General features: G+C 43.2%; 1 protein-coding gene and 1 long non-coding RNA gene across 3 annotated transcripts in view; both read right to left on the bottom strand.

Moving 5' to 3' along the window:
* The window catches only part of LOC110497864 (protein unc-79 homolog), a 50218-nt gene extending 35156 nt beyond the window's left edge, over nucleotides 1-15062 (bottom strand). Inside the window, exons 1-10 of one of the 2 annotated variants that reach the window (XM_021574305.3) lie at nucleotides 14936-15062; nucleotides 13358-13478; nucleotides 9360-9514; nucleotides 8526-8696; nucleotides 8182-8277; nucleotides 7971-8026; nucleotides 7706-7835; nucleotides 7512-7576; nucleotides 1214-1302; nucleotides 788-828 (exon numbers count right to left, since the gene is read on the bottom strand). In XM_021574305.3, the coding sequence (XP_021429980.2) occupies nucleotides 788-828; nucleotides 1214-1302; nucleotides 7512-7576; nucleotides 7706-7835; nucleotides 7971-8026; nucleotides 8182-8277; nucleotides 8526-8696; nucleotides 9360-9514; nucleotides 13358-13478; nucleotides 14936-14957 (946 nt within the window). In that variant the 5' untranslated portion in view covers nucleotides 14958-15062. Of the gene's footprint in view, nucleotides 1-787; nucleotides 829-1213; nucleotides 1303-7511; nucleotides 7577-7705; nucleotides 7836-7970; nucleotides 8027-8181; nucleotides 8278-8525; nucleotides 8697-9359; nucleotides 9674-13357; nucleotides 13479-14935 lie in introns of both variants that reach the window. The other variant, XM_021574301.3, reaches the window with a different exon arrangement.
* A 1044-nt stretch (nucleotides 15063-16106) lies between these two features.
* On the bottom strand, nucleotides 16107-17763 carry LOC149975225 (uncharacterized). Its single transcript, XR_016488682.1, has 2 exons — nucleotides 17546-17763; nucleotides 16107-16561 (listed from the first exon to the last, which is right to left on the bottom strand). It is a non-coding gene; the product is annotated as an uncharacterized LOC149975225 (long non-coding RNA).
* Between the last annotated feature and the right edge of the window lie 4207 nt (nucleotides 17764-21970).

Below are 21970 nucleotides of genomic sequence, written 5' to 3'. Positions count from 1 at the left end.
CCAGAGATATTCAACATAACATACAGACAGACATTGGGTTCACCCACACAAAAATACTGTAGTATACCATGGTAGAAATACTGGACTAACTATAGTATAAATACTGTAGTAAAAGAAAACTGTAGTATATACTATAATTACTTTGTGTTTTTTGAGGACTGTAGTATACTGTAGTATTTACTGCAGTGTTTTTGCAGACCTTGCTGTAGTATTTACTATAGCGCTTTTGTTTTATTATATTTGACATGAAATCGAAGGCTTTGTCCTTGAGAGAACCTACTGGAGAAGTACTAAAAGAGCACATAACCTGAAGAACAGTGCTTCTGCTCTTTTCTGTAACAGGGAACACAATAGTTGGTCTATATTTGGCAGGTATTTGGTAGGTTTCTCACTTACGGGTGGCACAAACTGGGATATGGGAGAGGGGAGTGGGCAGGGTATATGCAAATTAAATACTGTAGTGTTTACTACAGTGTCATTTTTTGGATAATACTGTAGTTATTACTATAGTATTCTACAGTATACTACAACATTCTATAGTAAGTACTACACATGATTGAGGGATACTACAGCGTGTAGTATAGTATTCTACAGTATACTACAGTATACTACAGAATTCTATAGTAATTACTGTAGTTTTCTATTGTAAACTGTAATTGTTTTCATGTGGGCACTAACTTCCACCTCCCTCCCTACAGTCATAACTAAAACCCCCCTTTGATTGACTCTAGAGAGAGGGAGAGAGCGAGAGAGAGAGAGAGAGAGAGATTAATTTGCTAACACTCACCTTGGGGCAAGAGCACATCAACAAGCCATTCTGCATGATCTCTGTAAAGTCACACAAATATATAAATCATAAATCAACTTATAGTTAGCTGAGACTACCTTATAAATACACTTCTAGCAGATACACAAACATATACAGTAGTCTGCATGACTGCTTCATGTTATATTGTGAGTCTTTAATGAGGATCCAAGAAGAGACATTGTATTCTAAAGAGCTAGACATAGATAGTGTATACAGTATGCCATAAGTCAGAGGAAATGAGAACAAGTTGTTTAGTGATGGCAATCTCATTATCTGCTCAATGGAATTATGCAACCATGGTGATGCCTCTCCCTCAGGATAAAGACTGGAATAATGAAGCAGACAGCAGGTGACGTATGTTTGGAATGGCATCTTGGTGGAGAGTAAGGTTTTACAACAACAGACCCTGATATCCTTTGGCTGCACTCTTCACAGATGTACAGAGGAGGGGGCTTCTCTCCCAGGGCAACGGAGAGGGTGGGATCGATGCACATCTATAGGGCGACAACAGACAGTTACAGGATCCAGAAGGAATATACAGTACAATAGTAGCAGTGATATAGGATTGTAAGGGGTCCTAAGAAGTGCATACCACACCCTATTTCTTCAATGCTTGTGCCATGACACGTGATAACACCTCAAACTCAAATAAGTCTGTGTACAGTGCATTTAGAAAGTATTCAAACCCCTTGACTTTTTCCACGTCACGTTACAGCCTTAGTCTAAAATTGATTAAATAAAATAAAAATTAATCAATCTACAAACAATACCCCATTATGACAAAGCAAAAACAGATAACTTTTTTTGTGCAAATGTATTAAAAGTAAACAACAGAAATATCACATTTACATAAGAATTCAGAGCCTTTACTCAGTACTTTGTTGAAGCACCTTTGGCCGCGATTACACCTTCGAGTCTTCTTGGGTATGACGCTACACGCTTGGTTCACCTGTATTTGGGGAGTTTCTCCCATTCTCCTCTGCAGATCCTCTCAAGCTCTTCCAGCTATTTTCAGGTCTCTACAGAGATGTTCCATTGGGTTCAAGTCTGGGCTCTGGCTGGGCCACCAAAGGACATTCAGAGTCTTGTCCTGAAGCCACTCCTGCATTGTCTTGGCTGTGTGCTTAGGGTCGTTGTCCTGTTGGAAGGTGAACCTTCGCCCCAGTCTGAGGACCTGAGTGCTCTGGAGCAGGTTTTCATCAAGGATCTCTCTGCACTTTGCTCCGTTCATCATTCCCTCGATCCTGACTAGTCTCCCAGTCTCTGCCACTGAAAAACATCTCCACAGCATGATGCTGCCACCACCATGCTTCACCATAGGGATGTTGCCAGTTCCCTCCAGACGTGGCTCTTGGAATTCAGGCCAAAGAGTTCAATCTTGGTTTAATCAGACCAGAGAATCTTGTTTCTCATGATCTGAGAGTTCTTTTAGTGTCTTTTGGCAAACTCCAAGAGGGCTGTCATGTGCCTTTTACTGAGGAGTGGCTTCCGTCTGGCCACTCTACCATAAAGGGCCTGATTGTTGGAGTGCTGCAGAGATTGCTGTCCTTCTGGAAGATTCTCCCATTTCCACAGTGGAAGTCTGGAGCTCTTTCAGAGTGACCATTGGGTTCTTGGTCATCTCCCTGACCTAGGCACTTCTCCCCTGATTGCTAAGTTTGGCCGTGTGGCCAGCTCTAGGAAGAGTCTTGGTGGTTCCAAACGTCTTCCATTTAAGAATGGTGGAGGCCACTGTGTTCCTGGGGCCCTTCAAAGCCTCAGAAATGTTTTGGTACCCTTCCCTAGATCTGTGTCTCGACACAATCCTGTCTCGGAGCTCTACGGACATTTCGTTTGACCTCATGGCTTGGTTTTTGCTCTGACATGTACTGTCAACTGTGGGACCTTATATAGACAGGTGTTTGCCTTTCCAAATCATGTCCAATCAATTTAATTTACCACAGGTAAATCAAGGAAGATCAATGGAAACAACATGCACCTGAGCTCAATTTCATGTCTCATAGCAAAGGGCCTGAATACTTATATAAATAAGGTATATATATATTTTTTAATTATATACATTTGCAAAAATGTCTAAAAACCTGTTTTCACTTTGTCATTATGGGTTATTGTGTGCAGATTGAATAGGAAAATATATATAATTTAATCAATTTTAGAAAAAGGCTGTAACATAACAAAATGTGGAAAAGTCAAGGGGTCTGAACCCTTTCCGAATGTACTGTATATACATATATACATTACCAGTCAAAAGTTTGGACACACCTATTCATTCAAGGGTTTTTGTTTATTTGGACTATTTTCTATTTTGTATAATAATAGTGAAGACATCAAAACTATGAAATAAAACATATGGAGTCATGAAGTAACCAAAAAAGTGTTAGAGAGGTTAGTGGAGGAGTGGCGGAGCGAGTTCTAGGCCATCTCTGCCCAGGGCACAAACGTTGCCCACTCCCCAGGCCGGTCCTGGCAATAAGACCTCAGAAACCTACCCACATCCTGGTTAACTCTCTCCACCTGCCAGTTACTCTCGGGGTGAAAACCTGAGGTAAGGCTGACAGAGACCCCTAGACGCCCTCCAGACCCTCAACGTGAACTGGGGACCCCGATCAGACACTATACCCTCAGGCACCCCGTAGAAGACATGTGTAAACAGAGCCTCCGCAGTCTGTAGGGCCGTAGGGAGACCGGGCAAAGGAAGGAGACGACAGGACTTAGGAAAACAATCCACAACGACCAGGATCGTGGTGTTACCCTGTGAAGGTGGAAGATCAGTCAGGAAATCCACCGACAGCTGCAACCACGGCCGTTGTGGAACGGGTAAGGGTTGTAACTTACCTCTGGGCAGGTGTCTATGAGCCTTGCACTGGGCGAACACCAAGCAGAAGGAAACATAAACCCTCACGTCCTTAGCTAAAGTGGGCCAACAGTACTTTCCAGTAAGACAGAGCACCGTCTGACCGATACCAGGATGACCAGAGGAGGGTGACGTATGGGCCCAATAGATCAGCCGGTCGCGGACAGCAGACGAAACGTACAGATGCCTAGCCGGACACTGAAGGGGAGCGGGCTCTGTACGTAACGCCTGCTCAATGTCTGCGTCCAGCTCCCACACTACCGGTGCCACCAGGCAAGAGGCCGAAAGTATGGGAGTGGGATCCATGGGCCGCTCCTCTGTGTCATACATCCGGGACAGTGTGTCTGCCTTCGCATTCTGGGAACCTGGACTCTCCACCGTAGTAGCACAACCCCTAAACACCTACCTGATTACTCTCGTGACCACCCCGTGAGAGCCCTCTGTGGCCAAGAAACAGTGGGGTTATGACAAGCTAACCAGGGGAAATGCATTATAGTCAATAGGGAAGAGACTAATTCTCTCCGTATGACCCACCTGCGTCATCATGCCGAAAGGCTCGGTGACCTCCCTAATCAACCCTGACCCTAATGGTCAACTATCTAAGGGGTGAGCGGGGAAGGGCACAACCACGAGAACGATGGGGATCCCTAAACTAAGGGCTAAAGCCCTATCAATAAAACTCCCAGCCGCGCATGAATCGACGAGCGACGAGCGCCTTATGCTGTGAATGCAGGGAAAACTCAGGGAACGTGACAAACACAAACATATGTGCAACAGAGGGCTCTGGGTAGGATTGGTGCCAGCTCACCTGGGGTGACAGGCAGGGTGATGCCCTGCCTGCTGCCTCGATTCCCAGAGGAACCAACCCGGCACCGACCGGCAGTGTGACCTCTGCGGCCACCGATGGTGCACGAGCGGGAACCCCCTCCCTGCGCACCGCCCCTCCCAGCTCCATGGGTATCGGAGAGGGGGTGCAGGAGGATGGAACCACCAGACCCCAATCTGAACGTCCGCAAGTAGCCAGCAGGTTGTCCAGCCGGATGGACAGGTCCACCAGCTGGTCAAACGTGAGGGTGGTGTCTCTGCAGGCCAGCTCCCGACAGACGTCCTCGCACAGACTGCAACAGTAATGGTCAATCAGGGCCCTGTTGTTCCATCCCGCGCCGGCAGCCAAGGTCCTAAACTCCAGGGCGAACTCCTGGGTGCTCCTCGTCTCCTGCCTCAGATGGTAGAGGCGCTCACCCGCCACTCTACCCTCGGGCGGGTGTTCGAAGACTGCCCGGAAACGGCGGGTGAACTCCTCAAACTGGTCCAATGCCACATCTCCACACGGCGTTGGCCCACTCCAGGGCTCTCCCGGTGAGGCACGAGACGAGGGCGGACACCCTCTCACGGCCCGATGGAGCCATGAGAGGGTGGCCAGATAGAGGTCTAATTGTAATAAGAACCCCTGGCAGTTTGCAGCCTTCCCGTCGTACTCCTGGGGCAAGGAGAGACGGATCCCACTGGGTTCAGGCGGGAAAGGGGAGCTCAGGAGAGATCCCGGTTGTGCTGGTGGAGGCGCTGGAAGAACTCCCTGTCTCTCCCAGCGGTCCATTGTCTGGACAACGCGATCCATGGCGGTGCCAAGAGGGTGAAGCATAACCGCATGCTCCTGGATGCGCTCCTCCACCTCAATGGCCGGGGCACCTTCTCCTGCTGACTCCATAGTTGAGGTCAGTGATTCTGTAATAGATGAGTGCTGGTGGCAGGGAAGTCAGGTGCAGGAGAGTGAACTTGGTATAAACGGAGCAGTTGAATAAAAATTTAAAAAACTCCGGAAACAAACAAAAACAAAATAAAATAAGAGGGTGCAAAACCTGTTGCACACCAGAACATAACTAGCACCAATACATTCAGCAAACAATCACCGACAAGAACATGAGGGGAAACAGAGGGTTAAACACACAACATGTAATTGGAACAAGGTGTGATGGAAGACAAGACCAAACCAATGTAAAATGAAAAATGGATCAGTGATGGCTAGAAGGTCGGTGATGTCGACCGCCAAACACCGCCCGAACAAGGAGAGGGACCGACTTTGGCGGAAGTCGTGACAGTGTTAAACAAATCAATATATATTTTAGATTCTTCAAAGTAGCCTTGATGACAACTTTGCACACTCTTGGCATTCTCTCAACCATCTTCATGAGGTAGTCACTTGAAATACTTTTCCAACAGTCTTGAAGGAGTTCCCACATATGCTGAGCACTTGTTGGCTGCTTTTCCTTCACACTGCGCTCCAACTCATACCAAACCATTTCAAACCATTTGGGCTGAGGTTGGGTGATTGTGGAGGCCAGGTCATCTGATGCAGCACTCCATCAGTCTCTTTCTTGTTCAAACTCCACCGGTCCATTGCTCGTGTTTCTTGGCCCAAGCAAGTCTCTTATTATTATTGTCCTTTAGTAGTGGTTTCTTTGCAGCAATTCGACCATGAAGGTATCATCTGAACAGTTGATGTTGAGATGTGTCTGTTATTTGAACTCTGTGAAGCATTTATTTGGGCTGCAATCTGAGGTGCAGTTTATTGCCGATTTCTAAGGCTGACAACTCTAATGAACTAATGATCTGCAGCAGAGTTAATTCTTGGTCTTCCTTTCCTGTGGCGGTCTTCATGAGAGCCAGTTTCATCATAGCTCTTGATGGTTTTTGCGACTGCTGTTGAAGAAACTTTCAAAGTTATAGAAATTTTCCGGATTGACTGACCTTCACGTCTTAAAGTACTGATGGACTGTCTTTTCTTTTTGCTTATTTGAGCTGTTCTTGCCATAATATGGACTTGGTCTTTTAACAAATAAGGCTATCTTCTGTATACCACCCCTGCCCTGTCACAACACAACTGATTGGCTCAAACGCATTAAGAAGGAAATTAACTTTTAACAAGGCACACCTGTTAATTGAAATGCATTCCAAGTGACTACCTCATGAAGCTGGTTGAGAGAATGCCAACAGTTTGCAAAGCTGTCATCAAGGCAAACGGTGGCTACTTTGAAGAATCTCAAATATAAAATATATTTTAATTTGTTTAGCACTTTTTCGGTTACTACATGATTCCATATGTGTTATTTCATAGTTTTGATGTCCTCACTATTATTCTACAATGTAGAAAATAGTATAAATAAAGAAACACCCTGGAATGAGTAGGTGTGACCAAAATTGTGACTGGTAATATATATAATATATATATATACAGTATATATATATATATATATATATATATATATATATATATATATATATATATATATATAATGTCCCCTCTACCTGTCTCTGCTTGCCTTTAGTCTGTGGCTGGCTGCATGCATATGTCTCTGTTCTGTTATCTATGATCTGTACATGACCCTGTATTAGGCCACAGTGCTAATGGCCGAGATGCTCAGATGATGTTCTGTAATTTACTGCTCTCATTTACAGGCGTACTATCCTCAGGGGCAGTATGGGGTCATGGCTTCCAATTAGGACCCCCCCCCCCCCCACACACACACACCCACACCCCCTCTGTGCTCCTGGGTAATTGAAATCTTGCCCCTGTCCCTGCCCCTGTTCCTTTCTCCGCTCTACTTGTCAGTTTTGAGCACAGTTGAGCAGAGACACGCAGAGCAGCGCAAACAGGCCTTGAGTTGCGTGGCCAGTGATATCATTACACGACAGAACGACAAAAGTCACTCAAGCATTCGCTGGTTGCTTTAATGTTGTGCTTCCAGCAGAAAACACCAATACGCTTTTACACACCATGGCAATCTGGCACATACTTTGTGTATTCACTTTATGTTTGTGTACAGTGTACAGTAGTTAGTCAGATATTACCTTGACGGCAGGTTTATTGATGGCATTGTGACACTCAATGTGTTGGCAGTGGATGGGGTTCCAGGCTGTGGAAAATAGAATGGAGGGAAAAAAGGAGAGGGGAGAGATGCAGAGGTGGAAGGAGGATTAGACCTGCAATCTAAAGGTTTGTTGCACAGAAGACCAACCTGACAGGCAGACCATAAGCCGCTCACCAGTGTACTGCAGGCCTCTGTATTCACTAATGGCTCCTGGGGGCTTTAGGTTTGGCCAGTAATGAAAGAGCATCTGCACGGCTGGAGGCTTTACTTGGGATGGTCCGTAGGATATGACATACAGCAGGTCCTGCCACAACACAACACACGCCATAGTGAACTAAAATATAAGAACCTCTCAAAGCTATTCACTGACACTTTCCAGATCTATGAGAGAGACATCTAACCTATGTGAATATGGCACATGCATTTTGCAAACATATACCTTCCACACTTCCTGCTTGTGCTTCATAAGACACTCCAACAACTGACAGTGGTATACTGGAAACAAAAAGGCAGGGGCTAGAGTCAGGCAGGTGGCAGGTATAACATAGTGTACAGTACATGAATCAAAAGACAGGCTGTGCTACACTGGACATAGACACTGTGATGTACTGTATTGTACTGGTTTAGGATAACCTGAGTTCAAGGTTTACCTGGGTTGGAGGTGTACTGCATAGCAATCATTAGCATAGAGGAGGCAGAGAGATTGACATATGCTGGAACACCCCCTTCTCTTCTAGTGGAACCCACTAAAGAAGGACAGAAAAGACAAATGAAGAACCATAAACCTCATGAAGAACTGCATACTGTGGGACACCAACCTGGCAGTTCATTTGATATGGTGATGCATACTGAAATGTCTGGTAAACGTGTATGACTACTGATATTGAATGAGACTTATCCCACTTAATGACTTGTTAACTTCATGTTGAATTGAAAAGGGGTTCTTTTTCACATGCAAGTAGATGGATGTTAGATACAGAGTGGCTGTACTCACATACAGCCATGGGGAGGAAAGAGGTGCTCAGGTACTCAATGATGTCTTTGTGCAGGAATGGGGGGAATGTAGCTAAAGTGGAGATCATAGTGTAGGGTAAAGTGCTGAGAATATCATCACTGAGAAAGGGCAGGAGGCAAGTTGTTGTGTAAAATATGGACTGTCCCAGATCTGATGGGAGAAGGGAGAGCCAAGACGCACAGACACAGAGAGAGAGACAGTAATTCAATGAAATGTACATACGTTGCAAACATATGTAAGTAAATAAACATTTGGCATTACAACTTAAAGAAAATGGATAAATATACAATGTGTATAAATACAACAAAATCCTGAGAGAGTATTGTGAGACTCAGTTTAGATCAGTGCGGTTTCAGTAAAACCTATTATTACTGCACTGGTGTTTTCCCTCAGCAAAGGGTTGTGCTTTCTAGTCAAGGAGATGCGCTTTCATGCTTATTCCATATAAACAGATATATTCACAGACTTGCTATTTACAGATTACGATTACCTGGTGCAGTTAATATATACACAACATATGCCAGCCATAGCAATTTAACCTTTAAAATAGCTTTTTTCCATTTTCAATAAAAAAAATAAAGAGATTGCAAACAGTTAATACATGTGTACAGTACTACAGTATGTCTACAAATAAGTTATCAACAAAGTTAGCTGACAGGATCCAGCATGTTCCCCATCACCCCATGCATCCCTTTAGGTCTTCTGTGGGACTCGTTTCCTGGAGCGAATGAGGCCAGAAAAGGCAGCTTCATGTGGTTAAAACGGGTCGTAGGGCGATGGACACGTACAGAGGTATGTCCTGGTATCACTCACCATGCTGACCGTGCTGCAGCAGGGGCACCAGGTCAAGCAGGGTCACGAGGGTCGCATAGAGCCCCTGATAGTCCAGAGAGGGGTACTCTGAGAGCTGAGCGTCCCGACTCTGCTGCCCCTGCCCCCCGCGGTCTGGAGGGGCATCACGCAGAACGCTGTAAAGGAGGGAGCGAGTAACTGTAGGGTTGATGGAACTGACTTGTGGTCTTAGAGATGGGGTGAGTGGGAATGGCACAGGAAAAAGACACATGGTCATGGGCACGGCCAAATTGGAAGCTTCCTGGTTCTCCTTCCTGCCTGTGCGGGACAGAATGCTGCTCCGGGGGTGGGGGGAGGAGGGAAGGGATAGGGGGGAACAAGGGAAAAAAAGAGACAACAAAGACACAAAGAAACAGCACATTACATTGAAATGGCACTACAGAGACAGCGTAAATAGAAAAAAACTAACCCAGATAGACCCCACATAGGATGCAGTGTCTGTAGTATTTCACTGAAGGCATTGGGAATTGTTCCCTGCTTTATCTGTTCAGTGTGACGTAGAATTACTTTCATTTTCTATTTCACTTTTTGTACATCTCTGTCTTCTGAAAACAAAAAAACATGAACAGAAATGTTTGCAAAAACTGCAATGATCACTGCATCTCATGCGTATCTGGCGACAAGGAGAAAAAAAATGCATGTTTTCAGTGGCAACCCCATACTTCTCTGAAGGGGAAACTGCAAATGGTTTTCCCTCTGTGGCTGCCATATTCCAATCAGATCAATTCAGCAGCAATCATACCGAGAGGCCAATGGCCCATGATGTTTCTCAGGGACAATTATCCTGTTTTGTAGGGCTGTCGTCAAGGATGGGAATGTCACCAAATCGGTTAGGGAAAATACGGAGGTGACACTTTTGAAACATGCTTCAGCTAGTAATAAACATGTGTGTGAGGTTAGATAAGAATTTCTGGGTCACAGCACATGTTTATTGCACCAGAGAAAAAATGTCCATATGCATTCATTATGATACTGTATCAGTATCATCAGGAGAAAGAATGAGATCCAACAGGCATATGGATTTAAGTCTCTAAAATAAATGTAAGAACTAATCTACAGTAGGGGAGAAACTATAATGACAAAGGAATAGGTTGTTTCAAACGGGATGACAGGTAGCATTATGTTTGTGAGCTAATGGGGGATGAACATTTGTGTTTGCTGTCCCCTGGGAAGGTGGATATCTCACCATTTACAGAGAGGAAAGAACTAGTTGGTTGGTTTGTGTGTGGGGATTCTAGGGGTGGGGAGGCGGGGGGACAGAGAGCCTTGCTCTTTTACTAAACACGATGTTAAAGAACTAAGCTGTTCTATCAGTAAAATGACTTGGAGGTACTTAGCATGAGAGCCCAGATGACAAATTCTGATGTTTTGTTTTTCATAGAGGTAGAGGTATAGCATTTCTACAGGGGCAGTGAGTAAGGGGATTTTAGTGTAGCAATACAGAATAGCCTACTATTATGACATTTTTCAAGATTAACATCATCATACTCTGACTATTCCCCTGAAAGTTATACTCCGTAAGAATTTGGCCTCAAGTTGGACAATTTTAAATACTGGAAACCAAAGTGTAAAAAACATTATCTCAGTGAGTTGGAAGGGATAGTCAGTTTCCAACAATGGGGGAGATTAGCTTTATATCTTGCGGAGTATGACTTAATATCACTGCCCTCTTTGCAAATACTCAACTGCAGCATTGAATTGAACACACACACAGACGCACAGAGACACACAGACAAACAAACACACATACAATAATACACAGACACACATTATGCACACACAGTAAAACACATCTTAGATCCGATAAAACAACCTACACTGTCACTATCTTCTAAATGTTGTCGCTAACTGCGGCAATATCTAGTTTCTCTAAAGCTTGAGTGAGCCACTGACTATAAATTACATTGCTGTAAATAAGCATTAACTAGGGGATATAATAACGTAATAACCAGTGTTTCTTAGCTAGATGTGAGATATTTCATTTCCTTTGAGTGTGACTTGTTCATGCCAGGCAAGGTTCAAGAGGAACTAGGAATGAAGGAAATCACATTATAATATGATACATGAAATTATCTTGATTCAGTATCAGACTGCATCTTGGTTCCTCACAGTCACTCAAATGATAATGGAATTTGGCATGGGGTCAGGGCGACTGTGAATCCATGGTTCACTGATGCAGAGAGCTAGACAGCTTGGCTGGTGGGTGTTACTTTCTAGATGACTGTCTGGGAGGAAAATGTGGCAACTACTTTACTTGACTAATATATGACATGTTGCATAGCACCCCTTGGAGTAAGCCCCTTAAAATGAGCCCAGGTAGCCACATCCCTTTACACTAATATCATAATAGTCTTACACTGATATCGCTCTATGCTGCAGAATTAATGAAATATTAATTTGGCGCTCCATCCTCTGTCTGCGCGGGACTCTTTTTTTTTTTCCAGGAACCTGACATATGCAAGCCTCAGTGCTCCCTCTCTTTAGCTCACACTCTCGCTCTCCCTCTCTTCACCCCAGGCCAATGAAACACAGGTGTCTGTCAGAATGTCTGAGAGTCTACTGAGCAGTGCAGAGGGGTTTCAATGTGGGAGGCATGGTTTGTTGTGTGATTTGGGAGGGAGGAGATTTGGCTCAAGGAAAACATGAGGCGAATGTTACAGTATCATACCAGTGTGATTCCCTTCACACCCCAGCGATACTGAGCCTCACAGACACAATTGTCATTAGAGTTAACATGCTGCCACAACATAGGCTCATACAATCACAGCCCTTGTCACGCTCCATCTGTGCCAAGGACCAATAGGATGCCAGGACTGTAACAATACACTAGCAAGCACATCTAGCTGGATCATTCTCTCAGCAAAGTCAGAAAGATCCAAGATAGTTTACCAATATTGACTTGAACATTATCATAAAAAAATGCACTACTATGTCCACTGTGTGATGAAATGAAAATGATTGTCATTATCCCATAATTTTCATAAGTGAAACATGAAAGTTCTGTCTCCCTAATCCACATCCTTTTAGATAACTGTGCCTAATGATGATGATTTCTGTAGCCAATGATCAAAGCAAGCACAACTGATTCTCACAGAGAGCTCTGCTCAAACTCAACAAATAAATGTCACATACTGGTTGTGGCCATAATGGCTGCCCTGGCTTCTTGACCTGTTCTGAGGGGACGTGTTGTTCCCTCCACAGGCTCTCTGTCACTGCACACTGGGGACTGTCAGACCCAAGGAGCCAGAGGACCAGACCTCCCTTAGCCCCTCTGGGAGTGAGACTACAGGCCATCCTAGGAACATGTGCATCTACAAAGCTACTACTGAACCTACAGAGGGGTTTTTCTCCAATATAATACCAACCATACCAGGTACACTCTGCAAAATAACATAATTATTCACATTATTATTCATAACCGCCTACTTACAACATCAACACAATTCATATCCCCTTGAGGCACACCCACATTGGAAAGACTCAGTAATGGCAATCTTGGCAGATTTGATTTATTGGTTGGAACCCAACAAACCTTCTCTATTTTATTTAAAAAGAGCGTACTACAATATCAGACAGCCATGGGGCGATATGAGGGGATCGTGTTGTTGACTCGTGTTGTTGATGTACTGTAGGATCATGGTCCTCATACAGCAACATGAAACATACGGTATCACAAAGGCAGAGGATGGAGCAACTCAATTCCCTCTCTAAAAAGGACCTGGGTGGTTATCAACTAGGATTCTTAAATGATGATACACTTGCACTGTTGGAAACCGTTTCCCATATTTACACTTACATGTATATCTTCTAATTTCAACTGACTTCCTACCAGCAATAATCCTGTCTTATTGCTGTGCATGCATTAGAATTAGGCTAAACCCCAGTCACCTCTCCTCTGAAACTAAACATCAAATACTGTTACTGTTACTTCACCTGTGGTTCCAGCGCAGGGTACTTACCTGAGCAGGGTTTGGGAAAAGTATTTCAGTGTGTTTGCAATGTCTGTTCCGGAGGGCACGGGGTAAATATTGTGTTGCACACGGTTGTGATACTCTTGCAAGTATCGTATCTTAGAGGCAACTAAACAAGATAAAGAGCAGAGTAACAAACAAAAGAAGTCTGATGAAGCCTTTATCAAATCAAGGGAGGTGGGGGCAATAGGTTATGGTTGGTACAGTATAAGCCTGGTTATTGATAGTCTGCCCCAAGCATGGCAACTGGTCATTGTCCTTGTGGCATCCTGTCGGTCTCTCTTTAAGTGACCTTTGTGTTTGTCCAGCTCGGTCACAACCAGCCCTGGAGTGGGTTGTTTTGGTGCCATTTTGTGACTCACGCTGGTAGTGTTTAGTGCTCGCTGACCTGCAAATGACAAGTCCCAAAAATAACAATAACACCCACAGGCTTTGTGTTTGTGTGGGGCAGGGTGTGGGTGTATGTGTAATTAAATGACTGTGTATAGGCTATATACATGGGTGTAGGAGTGTGTTCATTTTCTGCAAATTTCATACCAAGGAAAACATGGTTGGCTACAACACAGTGGTTCTGTAAATAGAATCAGCAGGGCTCCCTTCAGACACACTTTGTAAAACCAGAAATGTACCTCGTCCACAGGCTCAATTGCTAGAGCCAACAGGGTGGAAAATTTTAGCAGGGGCTAAAAACTCTCATTTTTTGCCTGCCAAAACCAAACATCAACTCTTGTTTTTAAGGGCTAAAACGTGTGATACTTGTGCAAGCTAATGTCTGACCAATTCAGTAATGTCAATGTAGCCTACAGAATGCAGGAGAAACAACACTCACACACTCTATAAGCTACCTAGTGGGTGTTTATACATGGTACCATAGAATAGCATATAGTACCTTCTAAGATGCCCCAAACATGGCCAAATAGATGTAAAATCGTTTAAGCAGGCTTTATTACAGATAAATGTATATATAGGAACTTTGTTTATTCCATGCATTATATGCCTATTTGAGAAATGTTGAGTTATTTCAAGGTGTGTTGATTGACAACAACAACAAACCACAAATTGTTTATTACACTATGCATTTATTTACTCTCCTTTTCTAGAGTAAATAATCTGATAGTTTATCAAATAATGTAACTGCAGTCTGTTTATCCACCTGTTCAGAGGTAAATGATGAAGAAAAAACCCGTATTTATGTTATGAACGTAAAAGATATGATATGAACAAGCAAATCAACCACATTATTGATCAACAATGCCACCATATTGTTCAGTGGAAAACGTATCAAATCGACCGTGATACCAATACAGCGTGTCAATCAAAAAGGAATGCTTAATATCGGTTAGAATGTTATGTTCATATATTTTTGGTGACAACCGTCAGAACATAGAGCATTCCCTAGACACCAGCCCCTCGAGCCATCCTCTGCGACGCGAGAACGTGTTGCAACCTGCCTTAGCAACCGCGGTTTCATCACCAAGGACAGCTCCTCTCATTCGCTTTCTTACTAGAAAATTACACGAAAAAATGGGAGGATATAATAGGAATATTTTAAATAATAGTACTTACATTGCTCTGCTTTCGTAGACATTGTGGAAATAATTCACGAATCATAAAACAAACACTGTCAAATGTCAAATGTTTTTTTCTCCCCTACGGTGTTGTTCCCCCTTAGTCTTAAGAAAAGTGAATAAACACCCTCGCGCACAGGCTCGCTTTGGTTGTACCACTGCTGCCATGAAAGCAGGTTAACAGCAATTGAAATCTCTTGCATTGGACATGTAAGTAATTCAAATGCATATGGTGTGTTTCGTGGATATGTTATATATATTTCATTTTATATGTATATGTCAATGTGCTGATAGAAAAAGGAGGACCCAAATCAGAACATACTTTTCCAAATGGACTGCTCCGACTATGACAAAGTGTCATTCAAGAAAGTGATTTTTAACACCCGCCTCAACATGAGACTGTTATTGCTCATTTCGCAATTCTGCATCAACTGAGAATCAAAGTGAGAAGTTCGAACGTGGTGGCATACTTACTCCTCTTAGGCTATATATCACTATTTTATATAGGCTAATTTATAATCAAGCAACAGATGGTTATCAGAGATTTTGTAACTGTAACTTATAAAGCATCAGGGGTCGCATTTTTAAACAATGTATTGTGACAGAATGCACAGTATGAAAATATACTATCAAACTACTGTACTTCTTTGTGGTAAACATAGGCCATTTGATCCACATTAGTTAGGGGTGAGAGAGAATTGCTCCTATAGTTTCTTGCTTTCATAGCTGGGGGGTTATGGCAACTGACTATTTACATCATGAATGGTTTTTAAGTAATTGTAATTCTTCCAAGTTCACCCCAGTTAAAATAAGATGAACAAGATTTTCCAAAGATAAACAAGATTTTCACTTCTGAGCCTAAGAGAATGGACACTATGAGCTTAACTAGCCTTCTCAACGGATCTCGGTGTGTGCCAAGAACCCAGACTAAAGTATTCCCCTCTCCAGCTGATAAAGTAACAACATCCTGTCTCTGGAGCCTGGGCTGACGCACTGGTTCCTGGTACTTCTTGTCCACTAGAAGACAATCACGCATTCCACTAGAAGAAAATCACGGATTCAACGGAAGTCACATATAGATTGGAATTCTGAAGCCGAAAACATAGTTGGCCATGGGCCAGCCTGCTGAAACAATATTTAATGTCTGCAATAAAGACAAACAACAATGCAACAGTGTGCCAACTTTGTCTTTATTGATCTGAGTCAGATAGGATGGCACATACTGCAGATGTATGATTGCAAATAGAAGCAGTGCTAATTTAAGGGACAAATCCATAATGCATTTACAGTGCCATCAACTGAAATACTACATGTCATGATCCCACCTCTTTAGAAACAAAATAAATTGAAAATATGAAACATTATACCATTCACCTGGTAAATTATTGTGGTTTCATTCATCTGTTTATATATTTATTAATCTTAGACATTATTAAGACAAGATACATTTAGGCAATGTTTTTATCTTTCTCTGATGCTTCACTGATGTCATACTATGCATGGTGGTGTAGCCCAGTCAGGGTTCTGGAGGGGGTCTTTGGCGGTAAACTGGTATACGGTGCATGATCCATCCAGCTGGAGCCAGGAGAGCGAATGCAAACACTGACATTGTGAAGAGAGATTGCTGTGAGGGAAACAAAGAGACCACATACACATTTAGAATATAAAACAATCAAAAGGCCAACAGGCAACAGCTGAATGTAACTCCTTGGTCATGTAATAACACTGTAATTACCTGGGTCAGGTTTTTATGCATTTGTGTAAAACCCATCGCCCCCCCCTCCCCCTCCCTCCCACTCTCTCTCTCATAAACACCAACTTTCTGTCTCTCCCTGTTTATCAAGCCCTCTCTCTCCTTCGTGCTGTAGGCTCACAGCTGGGCCGACCAATTGACCTGCCCCCCAGCGGGTCATGATCCTTTGCTGTGATTATATTACATCATGGTCTCCCTTGCACAGTCTCCATCCCCCTGCCTCCACAACATCCTCCCCTGGCACTGTTGGGCTTCATAGCTACACCCATAAATGATCAGTTAAAAACCCTGAGGAAAGTTGAGCGGACGGCTGCACCAACACTAGGTTCTGTCTCACAACTCTGTCATCAGATCTCTTTTCCGAGGGGAAAGCGTGGCACTACTAACTTAAATAAATACAAATACATTTATTAATAAACCATCTTTCTCTTTTAGCTGGAAAACCCCCATTCGCTTGAATTCACTACATTAGAGAATGTAAAGTAACGTGTTAAAGATATGGCTGCCTCAGGCTGTAACTTTGTTGGAGTGTTGTAGTTTCTTGTCTGATGCTTGTGTAATTTTAGGAGTTCAGTGGGCCGCAATTCGTCAGAAATAGCTTTGTTTTAGTTCAATTCCTATGAGCTTTGCATGGACCAACTTGACCATTCAATAGTGACATTGAATGGTAATATAAGATAACATATACTTTCAAACATTTGCAGGCAACAAAATAAAGAATGCAAAAATGATAACGAAATTGGTAATATGGACAAAACAAAACAATTACCAAATGGGACACTTCCAAAACACTATTTTTCTGGTTGCAAGAAATAAGTTAATAAGGACAGAGAGATGAGGAGTGTTGGTTCCTACCCCAGGCCCAATCTTGTCCTTGGGTGGCTTGCTGTAGATATTTGATATGTGGTCCTGCAGAACCGCTTTTGTCCGTACAAGGAACCCTGTGGGTCCCCTAAAAAGAGCAAACATCACTCTACTTAATCCTGTGTGGCTAACGTCAGGTTCACAGCTTCTGAACAGCAGGTCCTATCTCAGTAACACTGGAAAACTTCCCAGCAGCACATCCTCTGAGATAGAGACACTGGGCTTTCATCAAGCCTTCCCATCATTATCATCCAAAGGGAGGAGTCACTACAACAGGGCCCAGACTCCAAAACAAACCATTGTCAAAAAACTTAGTATACATGCAATCATAGAGGCTGGCCAAATGTATTGAGGACTGGTATGATTGGGCTTTATATGATTGGGTTTAATTGCAATCAAATGATATAGAAAAATGATATGGAAATGTTTCAACACAAAATGAATCCTACTTGCGTGACACCTTGAGAAAATAAAACCAGTGACACTGACTGTAGCCCACTATGACAAAGGTTTATTCACAGATGATGAATTCTACGTTAATATTTATCTGGTGTAGAATCAGCCATATCACATTTGTAATGTATAACCAGATTACATGGGAGGCAATAAGGTGTCACGATCGTTATAATGATTGGACCAAGGCGCAGCGTGCGTAGAATTCCACATGTTTAATAATTAATAAACTCACCAAACAAAACAGAAGAAAAACAAAACGTGACGTTCTGGGCTGCTCACAGGCAGCTACACAAAAACAAGATCCCACAAAACACAAAGGAGAAATGGCTGTCTAATATGATCCCCAATCAGAGACAACGATAAACAGCTGCCTCTGATTGGGAATCATACCAGGCCAACATAGAAATATAAATCACCTAGATGACCCACCCTAGTCACACCCCGACCTAACCAACATAGAGAATGAAAAGCTTTCTATGGTCAGGGCGTGACATAAGGTCAGCACCAAACATTAAAATAACCAACCACACAACAAAAGTAACAGCAAGCGATGTCGTGTCATAAGTCACTAGGAAGCAGGGGGTTATGGGTATGGCTGAAACAGATATTCCTTATCTGAGACTCAGAAAGAGTAAATATGGTTACTGTCTGGTTACTGTGAACATACTTATCTAAAGGTCTAGTGTGATGCACTCCAGTTAGAGAGCTCTATTCTCAGGGTGTATGCTACAGTTTGTGAGGTCCAACTGAAAGACGTGACATCCATGACAACAGATTTGACCAGAGTGGATTACTCTCAATGCACATTAATATTGTCATTCAGGAAATGTTTATAGGATGCTAGTGTAAATAGAAAAGTGCAAAAGAGAAATAGGCCTACAAGATTTAGGAACTTATGGCCTATACCAACCACATGAGAATCATTGTAAATATGTAATATTTTAATAATCACATAGGCTACGATGATAACAAGTGAATTAAAGTAATCAGGGGAAAAAATCATATTTACAAAAGAAATTCCACCACAATCTGTGCCAATGGTTTGAATGCATTTTATATAACATATCGCCCTCCGTTGGAGGACATTGGTACTTCAATGATGACTGAACGCCACACCAAAGACCACAGCCTAGCCCAGGGTTTCCCAAAGTCAAGCCTGGGGGCCCCCTGGATGCACAGTTTGGTTTTTGCCCTAGCACTACACTACTGATTCAAATAACCAACTCATCAACCAGCTTTGGTTGTTTGAATCAGGTGTATAGTGCAAGGGCAATAACCGAAACATGCACCCAGAGTGGCCCCAGGATTGACTTTGGGAAACTCTGGCCTAACCGACAGTGCAATCAACTATCAATCTAGCCTACTTCTTTTGTAGCCTAATAATACACATAAGACCAAACACACCAGAAAATAGCCTAATTGATTAGGTATATAGCCTATTTTTTTTAATTGATTATAGGCTTGATTGAGTATAGATCACTTTTTAAACTATCTTCATTCCACAGCTGCATGTCGGTAAATAATCTAGGTGGGTTGGTTGTTTAGCAACAAAACTGACGATCTATGGAGCAAAACAGATTGGGTTGGCTTAGAAATCAAATAAAAATGTGCATGTATAGATGTCATCATAAGATGCATTTGCTCCATTGTTTACATTTTTGTGACGCACTCTTTGATGGTAGCCTTTGCACATCTTACAGACTTTAAAATATTAATAAACTGCACTTTTGCTGCTTTTTTACTGTAACACCAGTGTAACAGTAGTGTATACACACCCTTATGTTAGGGAAAATGTGTTTCCATAGCTAGGGCTGACAGTGAGGACTTGTGAAGAGCAGAATCAACAACCTATGCTTTTTTGAGAAGGTGTTAAAGTTCACAGTTAGTAAGTGTTATGTAAATGAAGGTCGAAAACTAAAGTTTTTTTTTAACCTTTATTTAACTAGGCATGTCAGTTAAGAACAAATCCATATTTACAATGACGGCCTACCCCACACAAACCCGGGCCAATTGTGCACCGCGTTATGGTACTCCCAATCACAGTCAGATGGGATTCCACCTGGATTCGAACCAGGGACTATAGTGATGCCTCCTGCACTGAGATGCAGGTTTTTTTCACATTTATTTAACCAGGTAGGCCAGTTGAGGACAAGTCTTCATTTACAACTGCGACCTGGTCAAGATAAAGCAAAGCAGTGCGGCACAAACAACAACAAAGAGTTACACATGGAATAAACAAACGTACAGTCAATAACACAATAGAAAAAGTCTATATACAGTGTGCGCAAATGGTGTGAGGAGGTAAGGCAATAAATAGCCCATAGTAGAAGTAATTACAATTTAGCAAATTAACACTGGAGTGATAGATGTGCAGTTGATGAAATACTGGTGTGCAAAAGAGCAAAAAAGTAAATAAAAACAATATGGGGTAGGTAGATTGGATGGGCTATTTACAGACGGGCTATGTACAGCTGCAGTGATCTGTAAGCTGCTCAGATAGCTGATGCTTAAAGTTAATGAGGGAGATATAAGTCTCCAACTTCAGCGATTTATGCAATTCGTTCCAGTCATTGGCAGCAGAGAACTGGAAGGAAAGGCGGAAAAAGGAGGTGTTGGCTTTGGGGATGACCAGTGAGATATACCTGCTGGAGCGCGTGCTACGGCTAGGTGTTGTTATGGTGACCAGTGAGCTGAGATAAGGCGGAGCTTTACCTAGCAAAGACTTATAGATGACCTGGAGCCAGTGGGTCTGGCGACGAATATGAAGCGAGGGCCAGCCGATGAGAGCATACAGGTCGCAGTGGTGGGTGGTATATGGGGCTTTGGTGACAAAACGGATGGCACTGTGATAGGCTGCATCCAGTTTGCTGCTGAGTAGTGTTGGAGGCTATTGTGTAAATGACATCGCCAAAGTCGAGGATCGGTAGGATAGTCAGTTTTACGAGGGTATGCTTGGCAGCGTGTGTGAAATAGGAAGCCGATTCTAGATTTAATTTTGGATTGGAGATGTTTAATATGAGTCTGGAAGGAGGATGTACAGTCTAGCCAGACACCGAGGTATTTGTAGTTGTCCACATATTCTAAGTCAGAACCGTCCAGAGAAGTGATGCTAGTCGGGCAGACGGGTGCGGGCAGCGATCGGTTGAAAAGCATGCATTTAATTTTACTAGCGTTTAAGAGCAGTTGGAGGCCACGGAAGGAGAGTTGTATGGCATTGAAGCTCGTTTGGAGGTTTGTTAACACAGTGTCCAAAGAAGGGCCAGATGTATACAGAATGGTGTCGTCTGCGTAGAGGTGGATCAGGGAATCAACCGCAGCAAGAGCGACATCGTTGATATATACAGAGAAAAGAGTCTGCCCGAGAATTGAACCCTGTGGCACCCCCATAGAGACTGCCGGAAGTCCGGAAAACAGGTCCTCCGATTTGACACACTGAACTCTATCTGAGAAGTATTTGGTGAACCAGGCGAGGCAGTCATTTGAGAAACCAAGGCTGTTGAGTCTGCCGATAAGAATACAGTGATTGACAGAGTCGAAAGCCTTAGCCAGGTCGATGAAGACAGCTGCACAGTACTGTCTTTTATCGATAGCAGTTATGATATCGTTTAGTACCTTGAGCGTGGCTGAGGTGTACCAGTGACCAGCTCGGAAACCGGATTGCACAGCGGGGAAGGTACGGTGGGATTCGAAATGGTCAGTGATCTATTTGTTAACTTGGCTTTTCAAAGCAGTGCCTAGACAGCTGCGCCACTCTGGTGTCCTGGCTTTGGCCCCAAGTGCAAGTCTGCCGGAGCCATGGCCCAGTGAGACTAGGGTGCCGGCCAGAGTTTGGAAACAGAAAAGTCTGAGCCTTCTGGGCAAAACAATGGGGTAAATTCTGTATGGGAATTAACTTTTTTTTAAATTATATCATGAAAACTGGAGCGAAGGCCTATCATCAAATTGGCCTGTATTGCTTGC

The sequence above is a fragment of the Oncorhynchus mykiss genome, chromosome 19 (genome assembly GCF_057628025.1).
Source record: "Oncorhynchus mykiss isolate SJ-2025 chromosome 19, ASM5762802v1, whole genome shotgun sequence".
Lineage (NCBI taxonomy): Eukaryota > Metazoa > Chordata > Actinopteri > Salmoniformes > Salmonidae > Oncorhynchus > Oncorhynchus mykiss.
The sequence above is the reverse complement of the archived record's forward strand: the minus strand, read 5'-3'. Positions and strand labels throughout refer to the sequence as shown.